Source organism: Cyclopterus lumpus, chromosome 6, assembly GCF_009769545.1.
Source record: "Cyclopterus lumpus isolate fCycLum1 chromosome 6, fCycLum1.pri, whole genome shotgun sequence".
Lineage (NCBI taxonomy): Eukaryota > Metazoa > Chordata > Actinopteri > Perciformes > Cyclopteridae > Cyclopterus > Cyclopterus lumpus.
In genome coordinates, this window is record NC_046971.1 from 5,221,965 (window position 1) to 5,239,068 (window position 17,104).

The following is a 17,104-nucleotide window of genomic DNA, read 5'->3' on the forward strand; positions in this document are numbered from 1 at the left end:
CTAGTTGTACCAAATGAACTAGCAAATGAGTGTGCAATGAGTAATTGGAATACCTGGAAATACAACAGACCAATTTACAGGCATTAAGAGGGAGGATGTGGAGTAGAGCATCATGAACCACATCTAGGAACCAACAAAGAAGTCAGAATTAAACCTTTTTTCAGGCCCGGCGTGCATTTGAAGTCCCTTTGAAGTAACATGCAGGCCTTTGCGGATACCTCATACATAGAGTCTGACTCACATTCAGACTCTCACACAGCTCCAGTGCAGAGAGGCGGTGCAGCGTCTGACCGAGGCGAATGGTTCAGTAATTGGCATTACGACTTGTGGAAACCAAAGAATTTGGCTGGTTCGACTCGGCAGCCTCGTTTTTCTTGGCCGGCGGTAAAAACTTTAGTCGTTTTTGTGTGTGTGTTTTTTTTTTATATCCCAGAGAGCTGCTACCCACCCCCCCATGGGCTGCTACCCACCCCCTCTGAGGCAGCAGCCCATAATGTCTCTGGCATCCAGCTGTTGTTCGTGGGATGCAAACGGAGCAGTAATGTGGACGTCATGTTCAGCTGTTGGAAGAAGCTACAGGAGAATGTGTGTGTGTGCGTGTGTGTGTGTGTGTGTGTGTGTGTGTGTGTGTGTGTGTGTGAGCAGCAGCTGGATGAGGACGAGAGTTCAGACGGTTATGATGTCGTCACTTTTGGCAAGCGTGGTCACATATTTTTCGTATTATCCGATTATCCTATTAGGTAAAAAGCAGCTCTTTTTTTTAGGGCTTTTTTTTTTTTTTAATGGACACGGCAAACGTGACTTGTAGCCCAACATGTGGTTTTTGGGGGTTTTTTTGTGCGATCGCGGTGACCTTTGACCTACACATTTCTAATCAGTTCCATTTTGATCAAACATTTTAAGGAATCCACTCAATGCGCTCCTGAGATATCACGCCAATGGATTGGACTCGCAGGGGATGATTTGACCTTTGACCCCTTGAAAGTGACGCCAATTGTGGAAGTGCTACGTCCACTTCTTATATAAGGTTGAAGAGGACATTTGTACCCAATTTGACCTGAGATACCTCGAATGGTTCCTGATTCACGTGAATAACAATCTAATTATCTCTACTTCCTGCTAAATGGTATATCTTATTCCATACTATGGATAAACCTGTTCTGCCTACACTGTGAAATAAGTCCAACTAATATTGCTGTCATTTCCTTAAAGTAGCTCATATTTTCTCAGATTTTAGAGTTCTTATATTTTAGATCTCTGAAGCATTTTTTTTTGGACACCAAACTGACAAATTCTCGACAACAAAAACAAGCAAAAGACACAAAAACACAACAAAAGTGGAAGGAATGTTTCCCGCGGCCCTCGTGAACTCCCTTCGCGTGTCCGTCTCCGTGACAACTCGACCGCGCGGCGTGTGTCTCCCACCTTCGGTCCGGCAGGTGATTGATGGGGAAGTAGTGATTACGCGGGACACACGCACGCACGCACGCGCACACGCACGCGCACACGCACACGCACACACACACACACAGGCCACCGAGCCACAGTATCTGGTTCCTCAGAGAGAAATGTTCCTCTATCTGTGTTATTATCAAAAACAAAGCCTCTCGGTCCTCCCAGTGTTGTGGCCTCGGGCACCTGACAGGTATTCAGTCACGGGGTGTCAAATCATCACCTGCAGAGGAGCGACGGTGAGAAATGTGGCGAGACGCCAACATACCGCTCATTTTACACGCATGTTATTCGTTAGCAAGAGATTCCTAGGATGCACGGCAAAGCACAAAGTCACATTCAAACCGGCTGCTTCCAAAGATTTTTCTTTTTTTTCTTTAAATAACATCACGAAAGCAGCTGCACTGAAAGCGGTTTCTCCCCCCCCCCCCCCCCCCCGGATGCAACCAGGAGGTCACCGAAGTCAGGAAACTGCGTGCCACGGGACAAAATGGTCGCCAGAGAACCCCGCACGCTGCCGGGAGCTCACCGAAGTCATATGCGATGAGGCTGAAGAGAACAATGTCGCCCTTGAGGAGACCTTCTGAAAACATGAAATTCCCAATGAAATTCCATAATCCATAAACCATTATAGATTCATAATCCGGGCAGATTAGTCGACATTCCATTTCCATTTTTTTTTTTTTCCATCAATGCAGAGATTGGATTCCCAGTTTCTGGGTCAAATGAGAGATATATATATATATATATATATATATATATATATATATATATATATATATATATATATTTATATATATATATATATATATATATATATATATATATATATATATGTATATATATATATATATATATGTATATATATATATGAGAGTCATATGTGGTAAAGCCGGGAGGATGAATCGAGGCTTCCCCGCACGTGGAGGCATTCCAGTGTCAGAAGGACATTTCTATAATCCATTTCATGCCTCGTCTCACGAGCCGACATTCCAACACCGGAGAAATAACCTGCTGACTTCTCTTCAGATTTCATCCGGGCCTTTTTGTCACTTACTTTCTCCACTTTTTATTCGAGGTGCAGAATTCACTAACAAGGGAATCGCATTCAGCCACACATAGAAAACATAGTAGAATGTCTAAAGACCTAAATTTAGACCTACAACACGCGATGACCTTTCTTGACCTTAAGCTCCAGCTTTACCATCTTCCACACCGACGTGTTAAGAGAACTTCAACGAGCCATCTGAACAATCGAGATGGACTCCGTCGGGATGCCATCTCGTGAAAGAAAAACGTCGACGACGAAGTCGCCTCAGATCGGACGGTGTACTCGCTGTTAACTTTTTACTCTTTTTTCCACCAAATGGTTGCAGGAAGTGAATCAGGAAGTGAAATCAGGACCGCCATTGTTTCACTTCCTGAGTTCGTCAAAGGGCTCGTGGGTTTCAGCGACACGGCTGCAGCCTGCAAGTCCTTCTCTATGGAAGCCGGAAGCTACAGAACGAAGCCCCGACTCTCGTTAGTTGACTGAACGCGCCCGCAAATCAGAGATCGAGGGGGCGCCGTCTACTCGGTACGCTTATTTTCCAGCGGTCCGAATGACCACACGACAACGTAACTGGGTCGTACTGTTGCTTTTAGCATTACGGGCATACCAGACAGTCACAGATACATACGACAACGGGTTCATCTTTCATCACCAGGTAGCATTCCAAGTGTTAGTCTGTATTTGTTTTTTTAAAAAAAGGTGGGAATGAGATCTGACCACAATCCATCCTCTCATCCTTCAAGACAAATCTATTGTTAAGATCTTGACTGGATCCTTTGTTTTAAAATGTGGCGTTTCTTACCTCCAACACGGGCCCCGCTCCCAGGATGATCTGCTCCACCCCGCTGGCGAACCCCTTCTGGCTGAGCGCAGTCAGGTGATGAATGAGGAAGTTGGTGCTCTGGGTCTTCCCGGACCCGCTCTCCCCAGAAATTACTATGCACTGGTTCTTCCGTCGCTGCAGCATGGCGTGATACGCCACATCCGCCACCGCGTAAATGTGGGGCTCCAGCTTCCCCAGCGTGTGGTTGTCGTACAATTTGACGTATTTGGGATTGTAGATGGGCAGGAACTGAAAGGGGTTAATCACAATGAGAATACTCCCAATGTAGGTGTAGATCTTCTCCTGGCGGAAATGTGCGCGAAGGCTTTCCAAAATGGTGCGCTCCGTTAGTTCCGGGAGAGCGCAGAGGTCGGACGGAGGGTCGCTCCCTGCAGGCTGGGGGAGGAAACCCCGTTCCACCATGCGCCGACGCTCCTCGGTCACCCGCAGCCACATCTGCAGGCTGCCGCCGTAGTGGATAGATCCGTCCAGGTTCTTCTCCCGCAGGAGGAAGCGGTAGTCGTCGCCGCTGCCCAGGCCGCTGCGGTTCTCCAGGGCGCTGCGCGGCCACAGCATCATCCGCTGCACGGGGCAGTCGCCGGGGTTCAGGATCCACTCCTCCCCGCCGAACTCCTTCACCTCGGCCAACACGTAGCACTTGGTGCGATCCAGGCGCAGCCGTTCGATGAGGCACTCGATGGCTTCGGCCGCCGTGGTGTTCTTGCGGGCGCTGACGGGGCAGTAGATGGTGCCCTCGGCCAGGGCGCCCGGGTAGACGCGCAGGGCGAACTCCTGGTCCTCCAGGCGCCGCCGCATGCTGCCACAAGCGGAGGCCGCGTTGGCGCTGCCGGCGTAGCTGCAGCCGCCATCTTGTAAACTCATGTTGGCGCAGCAGGTCCCATCAGCACACCGCTCTCTGGGCCCAGAGGACTGGCTCAGGGCATCCCAACTGGAAGAGGAAAGAGATGGAAGAGAGGGGGTCAAACATGGTGGAACGGCCGCTCGACAACAAGGGTTACAAAGAGGAACTCGTGGTTTCAGACATCGGTTCATGCCCTCGGGCTTTTTCCAGCACATTGAGTCACAACAGGGTCAGTGGAGTCATGGCGATTTCATCCGTCCCATGACAGAGTTGGGCAACTCAAAGGGCTTTCTGTTTTTTTTGTATCGTAAAAAAAAAAAAAAAAGGAGTCGACGATCACGCACGCCACAAAAGAGCCGCATGAGACCAACGAGGGTCGACGAGGGAGACGAGAACTGATAGCTGGTCGAAAACAATGAGGAACAGTCGCCACTTCATGAATTTAAAGGCTACCCGCCAGCTTATCAGAGCCACAGACCCTGTGTGTGTGTGTGTGTGTGTGTGTGTGTGTGTGATAATCCAAGGGCTCTAGCCATGTGCCAAGATTAACAGCTGCTCCCTTCCACACAAAAGTGGCTGTAATGAGAGCACAATGGCTTAATTCACCACTTCCCTGTTGATAGTGAACACAGCACTCCACACTCTCTCTCTCTCTCTCTCTCTCTCTCACACACACACACACACACACGCACACACACAACTTCCAGTTTCACAGACTACAAAGGCTTTCAAATGTGATTTGTGACACTGTAAATTACTGTTAAATAAGTTGATGATTATGAGATCAAACTAAGTACCTGATACTTGTGTACTGTGTGTCGCAATGTGTCTGTTACACTGAAATTAAAACTAAAAGTAACTATTTAACACCCTTATTATTCAGATGAGTCTTGGCATCGTTAAGCGTTCCAAATATAATTTTTATTAAGTTTGAAATGTCCTTTTTTGAGATTCTTTGAGATTCATTAGGCCTCTCAAACAAAAATAATTACAGAGCGTTCTGCGTCAAAACTAATACACACACACACACACACACACACACACACAACACGCTAATTACATATTAATTAAGGGACGGGGAATAATCACCGCCGGTGTTCTCTTAACTCAATTGTGTTTATTTGTTTTTGTTTAATATCATTAGGAAACCGTCACTCTGACGTTAGTTTAATGTTTGTTTCATATCGTCAGTCACATCCTATTCTATTCTACTGCATCACAACTAAATAAAGGAAGTGCAGTCTCCATGGAAACACAAAAAAACAATAACCTGGACGACGAATATGAATCGAGAAAGTATCCCAACATGTCGAAACAAGCACTCAAACGAAGACCACCGCTGCACTCCTTCGTCTCTTCCCATTTGATTTATTTTTATTTTCCTTCATCTCTCTCTCGTGCGGTTTCCGGCTTCTTTTTCCCTTCCGACTGCGTTCTGGAGATTCACTTTCAACGCAGACAAATAAAATGAAAATATGCATTTAGTTTTTTTTACATTTCTAAATTCAAGTTCTGTTCGCAAATATTATTTTTTTTGGGGGGGGGGGGAAGCAGAAGACTTAAGGATGAGATCCCAAACAATATATATTCACTAATGTGAGGTTATGGTTTTTCGATTAAAGCATGCGCCACTGTCCTCTCCTAAAATTTACTCCTGCTCTTATTTTTTAAAAATATCTCTCCTGATGACTTTTAATTTTCTTTAATGGCTCCCTCAGCCGAGTGCATTGCACTAGACAGAGAGAGAGAGAGAGAGAGAGAGAGAAAGAGGAGAGGAAGAGCCAGCCAGCCGTCCTTTGAGTGCCCCAGACAGACCCTCCTCTCCCTCCTGCTGTCTGCAGGGATCCTGACCACCTACAGCAGTCTGCAGGAGAGAGAGAGAGAGAGAGAGAGAGAGAGAGAGAGAGAGAGAGAGAGGGGAAATAACCAGCCTGTAAGAAACAAAGAGGTGAACTGTGAGGGATGAAAGCAGAGCCGACGGAGAGAGAGAAAGTACACGGGATGCTTGTCGAGACGCCAACGAGCCGGATGACGGGTCGGAGCGTCGAGTCTGTGATGCAGAAGCGTAAATACAGTCGGCGTTCAGGGGGGGGGGGGGGGCTTCCCCCCGAAAACTGAGCTTGTGTCAACAAAGTTATGCGGATGCACTTTGAATTTTAGTAGTTAAATAATGAACCAGCGGGTGAAACCAATATGAATATGCAATTATTATTATTTTTTTTTATTACCCTTTTTCCGGATATAAAACAAGAGATTTTTCTAAACTGTCTGCTAGTTTTTTTTAGTTTTTTTTTAGATAATTGTATTTATATATTTATTTATATATTTCCCATGCTTTTTTGGTTCGTTTGTAATAAACAGTATAATGCAGGGGTAGAAAAAGATTTTTATCAACATAAAACCGAAAGAAAAAAAACCACGTTGCAGTACAGTAATCACTCTGATGCACCAAGGATCTCTGGGAAATACCATTCATAAACACCACAGATGTCACCAAAAATAAAAGGATATTGCGGATTACCAGTTTAAAGGATATAGGAGCGCAATCTAAATCCCTACTTCGGGTAATGACGTTTTTATTGTTTAATTTTGAGACGGTCTGCTGAGACTTTATGAACCGGCGAGCACAGGAAGGCGAAAGGGGGGCGGGGAATGACGGATGGTCGTTTATGGGTCAAAAGGTCAGAGTGAGGATCCAGGGTTACAGCTGGGGCTCCGGCAAATCACATGTGTGGAGCTTTTTTTTTTTGGTGGGGTTGGAGATTTTTTTTTTTCTTGCATTTCCTTGAACAGCTGCATGTGGTGAGGTCATTCAGGCAGGAACCTTAATACTGTAAGTTGAGCATCAACAGCGACGGAGAGGAGAGGACTTTTCTACAGCAGCCCAGAAGGGACAAAACAAGACAATGGCTCCAGAAAGTGAGAGAGAGAGAGAGAGAGAGAGAGAGAGGGGGGGGGGGGGGGGGGGGGGAGAGAGCCCGAAGGCCTGCAGGCCACCGTAGTTCTCCAACATGCTTCTTGGAAACTGAGGGGTATATTCAGTGTGCCACCGAATCCTGCGCACTGTCCCTTTAAGTATTGATTATTGTTTTTAAATGCCGTAAAAATCTCCGTTGATCAACTGAGCTCTCCACTGGGGGGCTACAGAAAGCATGACTTTAATAACTTACACTGTAAATGTGCTTTCGTTGCTTTGGAGACTCAAAACAAATTAATTGTCCACGACTACTTCCCATAAATCATATATTGCCGTCTCGCCCGTGAAGCCTGCGAGTCTCCACTGTGGTCGCACATTTCCATTAGTTTGCCGCATTAGAATATTATTAAGGGGATTTATGCGTTTTCCTTTATTTGTTCGAGGGAACCGTCACTCGTGTCCTCTTACTCTTGTCTATGTGACTTAGTAGTTCCTGGAAATCCTTGGTAATTAAAAGAGGCTTCAAGAAAAGACTTGAAGTCATCAGCATGCCCCGCCCCCCTTTGTGTCTCTGAGATGAAGTACGAGGGGTGTTTCTCATCATTTTTTTTTTTAAACATCCTCCACCTCCTCTGGCACAGAAAGAGAATAAAAACTGACATTTCGCAGCAAAACATGCAGTAAATTACTCTGTGTTCGAGGAGCCGGGGGGGGGGGGGGGGGGGGGGGGGGGGGGGGGGGGGGACCTTTAGGATCTTATTAAAGCAGAACGTTGCCAGGGATATTAAATACAGATGAGAAGCTCAACTCGTCCTGCAGGTCTTCAAGAGTCTGGCTGGCAAACGGCAACAGCCCCTCCTCCCCTCCCACAGTCGCTTCTCACCAGTGTAACAGCAATAAACACCAAACCTCAGCATTCCTCGACACTGCTCACAAACACACACACACACACACACACACACACACACACACACAAAGTTCACCTCACTTTTAATCTCTCAACACGAAAGGTGTGTTTTCTTCATTACACCAAAGACGACTGCATTAGTAGAGAAGTTACTATCTGGTTCATTTGAACTGTGACTCATACACAGTAATACTTCTCGACCTACACACACACACACACACACACACACACACACACACACACACACACACAAAGTTCACCTCACTTTTAATCTCTCAACACGAAAGGTGTGTTTTCTTCATTACACCAAAGACGACTGCATTAGTAGAGAAGTTACTATCTGGTTCATTTGAACTGTGACTCATACACAGTAATACTTCTCGACCCACACACACACACACACACACACACACACACACACACACACACACACACACACACACACACACACACACACACACACACACACACACACACACACACACACACACACACACACACACACACACACACACACACACACACGCATTCGCTCCCGGCCCTGATCACTCATCAGTGAAGATCATTAAAAGATTACAGGCATATTTCAAACTCCCTGTTGGTTTACTCCACACTAGCGGCTGCAGCTATATCTGCATTAGGTCCTGAAGCTTACTCCACAAACACACACACACACACACACACACATGCCACGCCTTGTGTTCACACATCTCACCAACGGCCCCAGGATTCAAAACTAAGAAAGGTGTGTGTGATTTGCATGCAGCTGGGGCTGCGGAGGACGAGAAGTCACCTGGAATCTTGTCTCATTTGGTTTTTTTTGTGTACATTAGTTGTTGTTTTTTTACTTATGTAATCAAACACTGACTTATTCCTGAATGCTATGAGTAAAAAGCAAAAATAAAAGTAGCCGTATCCGTACAGTAGATGTAGAACGTTCTCCGACGTAAATTATTACGCTAAAATAAGTCGGTTATTCTTTACTTTTGTTTCTAGAAAAGTTGAAAGTTCCTAAAGTGCCCTTTGGGAACTTTGACATTCCCGCGAAACTGTTGCAGCAGAGTTGCCAAAGAGCCTCAGTGTGCTTTGAGCGAAGCGCTTGAACACACACACACACACACACACACACACACACACACACACACACAATGTCAGAATGAGGGGGGCTACGTGTAACGTAACTTGTTCCTTTCAGAAGCTCCGAACTTTCTGAAACTGAGAATCTGACGATCCAACTCGGGGCAGCGATTGGCCGGCTGTTTTTATTTTACTTGAAAAGAAATACATCCGATACCTCTCAGGTGTACAACGGAGGGCATCGTCATCGTCGTCTTTGAAGAGGCTGGAGCGTCCGAAAGTGTGTGTTGCCATCTCCATCTTGTCTCCCCACCCCACCCCACCCCCCTTCCCCATCCCCCGTTTAAAAAACCTTCAGACGTGGTTCTGATGACCTGCTTCAGCCTGAGAACTGAAGACTGAGCGTCTACTGCAGCATTTACTGCTTCAAGTGTGAATGCGACACAGACTGACACAGAATGTCTTCAGGCAACTTTCCCTGGAAAGTAAAAAAAAGCCCAATAATAAATGCCTTGTGTGTGTGTGTGTGTGTGTGTGTGTGTGTGCGTGTGTGTGTGTGTGAATTCCTGAATTCCAGCAGGCCAGCAGAGCTCACAGGAACTGAGCCCACACAGACACAAACATCTGCCTGAAACTCATGCACACACTGAGACAGAGTGCCGAGTCATTCAGTGCAGCGCGCGCGTGTGTGTGTGTGTGTGTGTGTGTGTGTGTGTGTGTGTGTGTGTGTGTGTGTGTGTGTGTGTGTGTGTGTGTGTGTGTGTGTGTGTGTGAATACGTTAAAAAGAACTCAGGACCGCGGGGCGTTCTGGTCTTTTCCCCCTTTACTCTACTACGTTGTTCGGTTAGAGGCAACAGTTTTAAAACAAACGACCAGGCGAGAGAGACGAAAGGGAACGAACCAGGTTTGCAGAACGTGCCTCACGACATCAACGAAGGCACTCGCCTCATCAGCGCTGCTCCTTCACCTCCAAATCCTCCTCTTTTTTTTACCTTTACACTCCTTTGACCCGATTTTGTAGGAGGAGAGGAAAATATAGATGAAAAAGCCGAGAAATTAAATAAGTGGAACTCGAACCTGCGATCACAATCAAATGTGCAACCGAGGTTCGTGTGTGTGTGTGTGTGTGTGTGTGTGTGTGCAGGTGATATTGATGCCCCATTAGAGTGTGTGTGTGTGTGTGTGTGTAGGTCGAGGTGATGTCATCTCCCAATGGGGGAGTGTAATAGTGCAGAGGATGGAGAAGTGGCACACACACACACACACTCTAATGGGGCATCAATATCAGGAAAAGGGCAGCGACTGTGGGGAACTGTATTGATAAAAAGAACCCCCCCCCCATCTCCCTCTGCAAGACCGCTCAGTACAATCAGACGTCATCTGAGCGTCTCTGTTGCCGTGGTTACAGGCCGATTGTAATCCATTAGTACCATCTTACCTCTTCCCATGTGGTATCGTTGTGTTTCCTGCGTAGTACAGTGCGTCATTGTTGCACCGTCTACACTCCAGGACCAGAATGGGGAGGTTTTTTGTTTTGGGGCTACTTCCCAATAATCTCAGTTTTTTTTTCCACCTCCCGCTCCCTTTTAAAAGTGCTTTCTTATTACGCTACATAACGAGCTGCAGCGCCAGCAGCAGTTAAAGCGGCGTCGTTAGTGTTCGTGGGCCATTCGAGGACAACAGAATGAGTCGTAAAACACGCAATCCTCGATGGCAAACAATCAGCGAAAACATTTGTGGGCCAAAAACCAAAATATCTAATTAAAAAATAAATAAAAAGACATTCTTCACAGAGGTGAATGTATCATTTAAAAATGTATTGTTGCCCTCTTTTTTCTTTAAGATTAAATACATTTTATTTTGAATGCCCTTTGCCACAACCGTGATGTTTTCCGAACAATAACTTTGTCAGTGCTCGTGCACGTACATTTAAGACAAGCTCAGAGATTCAACAAGCTATTCAGATTTAGCTCACACGCAAATAACGCATGTCAAATAATGTGTTTTTTTGCACATTATGAAGCATGAAAACACAAGTATGAAGCTGAATATGAGCATGGAAGGATTTTTTTTTACACCAGCTTATTTAATAAACATGTGAGTAAACTGCACTGTGCACACAAAAGAGTGAGTTCTATCTGGCTCTTTGCTTTCTATTCTTCCTCAGAATGCAGCTAACCGCCACCCCCCCCCCCCTCCCTCCCACCCCCCCGGAGGGGACGCACATGACTATAAGTGATGAACAGCGAGTGGTTATCGATCCGAAGCCCGTGTGCAGAGAGAGAGAACGCCGACTTCGTCTGCAGGCTTGTGAGGGGAGGGGGGGGGGGGTTTAGCCTGAACATGACCGACAGGAATCGAGCTTGAGAGACACTGGCGGGTTGGCTTCCATGTGCATTGTGGTATCCGGCGTGACCTCTCAAAGAAAAGCCGGACGACGCACGTCGTGTGAACGAGCTCGTCGGTTCGTGCGTTAACTAAAACCGTCTCTCAAGAGGGACGAACAACGATGTCCCTGCGAAGGCTTGACAGACAACAAAGAAAGGGCTTAGTGCGCAGTGGAAGTTTGTGTTTTGCTGATTTGTTGACATCGTATCGCGGCAGCAGTTACCGCTCAGGGAACGAGCGCTCACTCTGAAGTAATTTTGCCTGTCGGAGATATTTATTCAGAAACGTGTCTGACGGTTTCCAAACAGGACCTCGCTTGGCAGCTCTGTGAGCTTTGCTCAGGCACCGCCGGGCTTTGAGCTTCCTGCACTGTAACAGTGTTTACCATGTTCGCCGCCATCTTTGTTTTTGGCGTGCCAACAACGGGCTAATTGGCAGAATGTCATTCGTTTGAAGATATGAACTTTTAGGGCGATGAAAACAAGAGCTGTTGTCGGACCGACTATTGCAACCACAAATGTGGAAATGTAAAAGGTCCACAAAAAAAAGGGCAACGTCCTTATTTTTGCAAAGTTTATTGAATACGGTCATCGATACAACAATAGTTTCAACATTTTAAAACTAAATGTGAGACTTTTATCCAGGTTTAAGACATGTCGTCGATGTGGAAGCTCTTCCGTGCGAGGGGGCAAAAAGACATAAACCAAAAATAATCAGCGGAGCAACAACCCTAAAAACATTTTGGAACGACCGACTTGAAATCAGATATTTATTATTATATCTATATTATATAATCTGGCGAAACAGCGACCTCTCCACCTACACGGTCCTGCTGTTGCATTATGATGCGTTCAAGCTCTACTCGGTTAAAAAATGAGTATTGAGCGAAATTTAGATTATGATTTGTTCAAATGAAATCATGTCAAATTTTACTTTGGGTTAGAAAATGTTTGAAGGAGGTGTTTTCACTGCAATAGTAGAATATTATTGAGAGAATTATGACCCGTTTACTGTCCTAACACTAGCTAATACATCATTTAAAACTAATAATGGCAAGATTATTAATGAAAATACAAACGTGTTTTTCTTTAACATTTGAATTGCGTGTTTTCATGCAAATAAACACGATTGACGTCGATAACAAAGTTAAAAGGTTTACATTGACTTTCGGATGATGCAGCCACGAATTGGCAGGTCGGACTTTTAATAAATGTAAACTCTCGCCCTTCTCTCGCCGCTACTGTGCAGAATAAAAAAGTGCAACGCGAGTCTGAGCCCAGGACAAGTTTGGCCTACATCGCTCTCCCACAAACCGGAGCGAGGCCAACAGAAACACCCCCGAGCGCGTTTGCATTAAAAAGCAGCTTTGCGCGTCCAGAATAAGAGAATATTGGCTCTGAAGGTCAGCTGAACGTTATCCAAGAGGAGCTGCCGCTGAACAAACTACTGGACGCCGCAGAGCTGTGGAAAATAAAAAGGAGGAGAATTTGAGATGTCAACAGAAGGACCACAGAGGTAGCATCAGCTCTGCCTGTTACCCAACGTCAACGCCGCTACTTTCCAAACAACGCTACCAAAACCAAATCAAAACACGGACGGGCTCACGGTGTCACTAATGGCTCCATCATCCTCATTGATCCTCCGGTTCCAACCTCTGCTTCCCGTCGGTCCCGCAGCTCTGGGCTGGGATTTGTGTCTGCAGGAAAACGATCAATATCCGTTTCTCCGTTTCTCCGTTTCGTGCATTAGGATTTTTTTTTTTTTTCCTCATTCGTAAACAATCAATGCCGAGATAAACTCAGATTTTTATTTCCACTAGCCAGAGCTCTAAAATGTCAAGAGGATGCCGCTGGTTAGGCTCAATTATTTGAGCAAATTACTGCATTACTCACTCTAAGCTGCCCTGGTTATGATGACGATCCATAAAAAAAGAGAAGTAAAATATCCGGACCAATTAAATGCCCACAAAAAGGATGCAATCCCTCTTTTAACCCTGAATTTAAAACAGTTTTTCCTCTCCAAAAAAGGGGCTCCAGCTGAGTAACGCTTGTTGCTCGTGCATCATTTCTGCGCTGTAATGAATGGCGGGGGCCGTGGCGTTTTGGGAAGATCAAAGCAAAAACAAGTCTGGCCTTAATAATGGCCCTCGCAGCGCTGGACAAGGAAGAACCAAACGTGTCACGACCGGCATGTGTTTGTATGGAGAACCGGAGGTTAACGCTTTTTTTTTTTGTTTGTTATGCAGATGCAAAAACGTGGCTCCTTAAAAAGAAAATGCAGGCTTTTTTTTTTTTTTTTTTAACGCAGTCATATTGCGAAACACAGTTTACTCAACCGGCTGCCGCGCCTCGATTGTTGCGGGACAAAACAGGTCAGCGGCTAATGCCTTGATATCTGTTTGTGCGCGTGCAAGTTATTGTGTGTGTATAAATACTTCAAAGCAGTTGCAGCTTTGAGATGACAGCCAGAAAACAAAAAAAAAAGGCAAAGACGGGCAAAATAAGGGTGCCACGGGCGGCGGCGTGCCTCGAGATGGTATTTGACAATCAGCAGATGGGACGTCGAAGTTGCGTGTTCGCGTCCACATTTTGGGCTCTTAAACGTTCTGCAGATGTACATGAACATGACGTGTTGCCTCCTTTTCCTCACCGCCTTTCTCTGGCTTTTATTCTCTTTGATCTTTTTTTTTTTTTCTTTCTTTTTTTTGGTTGGGATCTTAAAAAGCACTAGCCTGTCCAAGAAGAAGAAAAGTGAGAGTGTGGAGGTCAGGGAGTTGGACAGGCTTATGACATCTACTGGAGCCAAAAACGATGCGTTCAAGTGCCGCCTGCAGTATTCTATAAAAGAACATGTATTGTATGTAATGTAAAGTGATGTTTAGACATCAGAAAACCTGATTAGCAAACTGTTTTATGTTTTTAATTCTCTTTTTTCTTAATGTTATGTAACTTCCCGGTGAGCCCTATGATAACTTGAATGGGAATAGAATAATTTAAATCGTGCAGCTCTTGGGCTGCATGTAGATGCAGTACATAAAGCACGTGGCGGTACAGGCATGAAAGCACGTCGTTGGCCTTGATATGAAAACAACAGATGAAGAAAGACAGGAGGCTCCAAGGGGGGGTGGGGGGGGTGGTTGAGTCCTGTCACAGTGAGTCACCAGAGAGACCGAACCGTGGCAACGTGGCGGTTGAGGGCAAGAGGACGGCCGCAGGAAGAGCAAAGACGAAAAGGTCTTTCGGTGACACACCAATCAGTCATTTAAAGAGCGTTTTTAGTAAATGAATTATACTTATTGTCCTCAAGAAGAAAATCTGACATCACTGAACACAAATACAATGTTTGAGCTCCGGCAACATCCATTTTAAAGGCTTGTAAACACTTGAAGGTGGAAGAGCTCTCAGCCTTGACCTCTGACTCCACACGAGGTGCCGTTAGGGAAGGAAATGAGGGGTCTCTGCTGTCCGTACGTGCTTTTAAAAAAACGGTACTACCGTTTCCCAGCAGCGCCGTTTGACATTTTTTTAAAATTGTTTTCTGGAGGAAAAGCCTGCATTGTTTGTCTCAACCCCCACCTATTGTATTTCAGCAATTTCCACCAGACTGGACACAATAACAATAACACATTCACTCGCCCTCTTGTTTTTCTCTCTCTCTCTCTCTCTCTCTCTCTCTCTCTCTCTCTCTCGATAGTGGAAGTTTATTTTAACTTCTCAGTTTTCATTCGGCTGCATCAGCGCACCTCCCTCTTACCCCTGAAATCCAAAAAGGAAATGAGTCTCTAATCAGGGAAAGAGGAAGATGCTTCAAGGTCCTCTTTTCGTTCTGGTGAAACACGACACGATAAGAGGGGCGAAGGGGAAAAAAAAAAAAAAACGGCGGCACTGGGTCGCTTTCACTTCCACCTCCGGAGGTTTTAAGCCACAGAGCTCTCTGCATCGCTGTTGCCCTCTTTGCCCATGAATCATTTCCTGTGATGGTCCGTCTGAATATATGCAGAACAGCAAAAAAGCATTAGCGGGCCCTCATCTGATAACTCAAAAAGGTTTTCTGCCCGAGCACCGGACATTAATTTATTTAGTCGTGAGAAACCCCGAGAGACTGAACTTGCAGGACGGCCAAAATTACCCACAAGCCTCCCTGACAAGCTGCATTGTTGTCCCTGCCACTGCAGTGCTCTGAACGGTTCAGACAGATGGGGGAAGGGGGGGGACAAGCAGAAGAGACAACTGAGGCTGTGGTGCAACGCCAGGTAATGACGGTGCTCTGCAGGCTGCGAGACGGGGCTCAACCTTTCATTACGCCCTCCAAATGAGACCGACTTCGAGGCGAAACGTAAACCGAGGGCTTCAGTTCAGATGTCGAAGACAACAAGGACCGTGAAAGGCGCACAGGGCAGGAAATAATCAGCACACTGAAAGAACAAAAGAACGAAATAGCCATCGAGAACACTGGCGAACAAGCAGGAGGCTTTTACTGTGAGGCTGCTACAGGAAACGTACGGTGCTCAGTTGGAGCTTTTCTACAGTACAAACAGGTATAGATGGACATATATGGCAGATTTTGGTCAACGGATCTGTTGTAAAGCTGCAACATAACATAACATAACATAAGAGGCGCCTGCTGCATCCTCCAGGTAGACTGAAACACACGCAGCATGCTAACTTGGATCGAGTGGATGCCGCCAACAGGAAGTTTGGTTTGTGGACTTGTGGTTTTTGAAGCCTGGAGTTGGGCAATTTGGCCTTGGCCATCTTGAGTTTTGCAACGAGAAGTGACACAAAAGGCTCTTTGGCAAAAGGAGTTTTCAAATAGGGTCATGAATCAAGGTCTTACCTCAAGGAGGTCAGCGGCGCTGGTTACAGCTACTCGCTTACACCTCGGGTAGGTTTTGTTCTTCCAAAAGAGTCAAGAGACACATTAAATACACAAATAATAATAAAGCTAACCCCGTTGGAGGTGCTGACAGTATGATGTAGTGTGACGCTTAATGCTACGCTACGCTACGCTAACCGGCCGCTGGCTGTAGCTTGATATTTACCGTATGGACATGAAATAAGGTTTCATTAATGTGCCAAAAAAAACCTTTGACTAAGTATCAAAAGGCTCAACTGAGGTGGAATTATCATCATCTGAGCCACAGAAACCCTTAAAAAAAAAAAAAAAAAAAACACTCTACAGATGCCTGGGCCAGTGATTGTCCCTGGTCTTGGGGTTTCCGTGGCAACGCCCGTCTCAGTCACCCTCTCTGCCCTCCAAGTCCAATCCAGTACAGTTTAGATAGGACCAACACACACACACACACACACACACACACACACACACACCATCCCAGAGCCTTCAGCTCGTGTGTATCACAGAAAACAGAGAGAGCGTGTGACGGACTCGCAGCTCTACGCTCTCTCGACTCCTCGGATCCAGACCGAAGCCGACTCTCCGAATACCTCAAGGCGTGTTTTTTTTTTAAGACCTGCATGCCGCCTGCAGACCACATGTCTGTTTTCAGTCAGCTAGGATGGGGGAAGAAAGAAAAAAAAAGTGTCCGAAGAGAACAGGCAGCGAAGGGAAAAGGGACAAATAAAAGAAAGTGGTGTCAGATTCTTCAGCTGGATGATGTCAGAGATGC

At 45.9% G+C, this 17,104-nt stretch overlaps 1 protein-coding gene across 11 annotated transcripts in view; it reads right to left on the bottom strand.

Moving 5' to 3' along the window:
* LOC117731805 (unconventional myosin-IXAa-like) overlaps positions 1 to 17,104 on the bottom strand; it is a 112,290-nt gene that overhangs the window by 82,188 nt on the left and 12,998 nt on the right. For all 11 annotated transcript variants that reach the window (XM_034534242.1, XM_034534245.1, XM_034534244.1 and 8 more), the window contains exon 2: positions 3,306 to 4,275. In XM_034534242.1, the coding sequence (XP_034390133.1) occupies positions 3,306 to 4,208 (903 nt within the window). In that variant the 5' untranslated portion in view covers positions 4,209 to 4,275. The remainder of the gene's footprint in view (positions 1 to 3,305; positions 4,276 to 17,104) is intronic.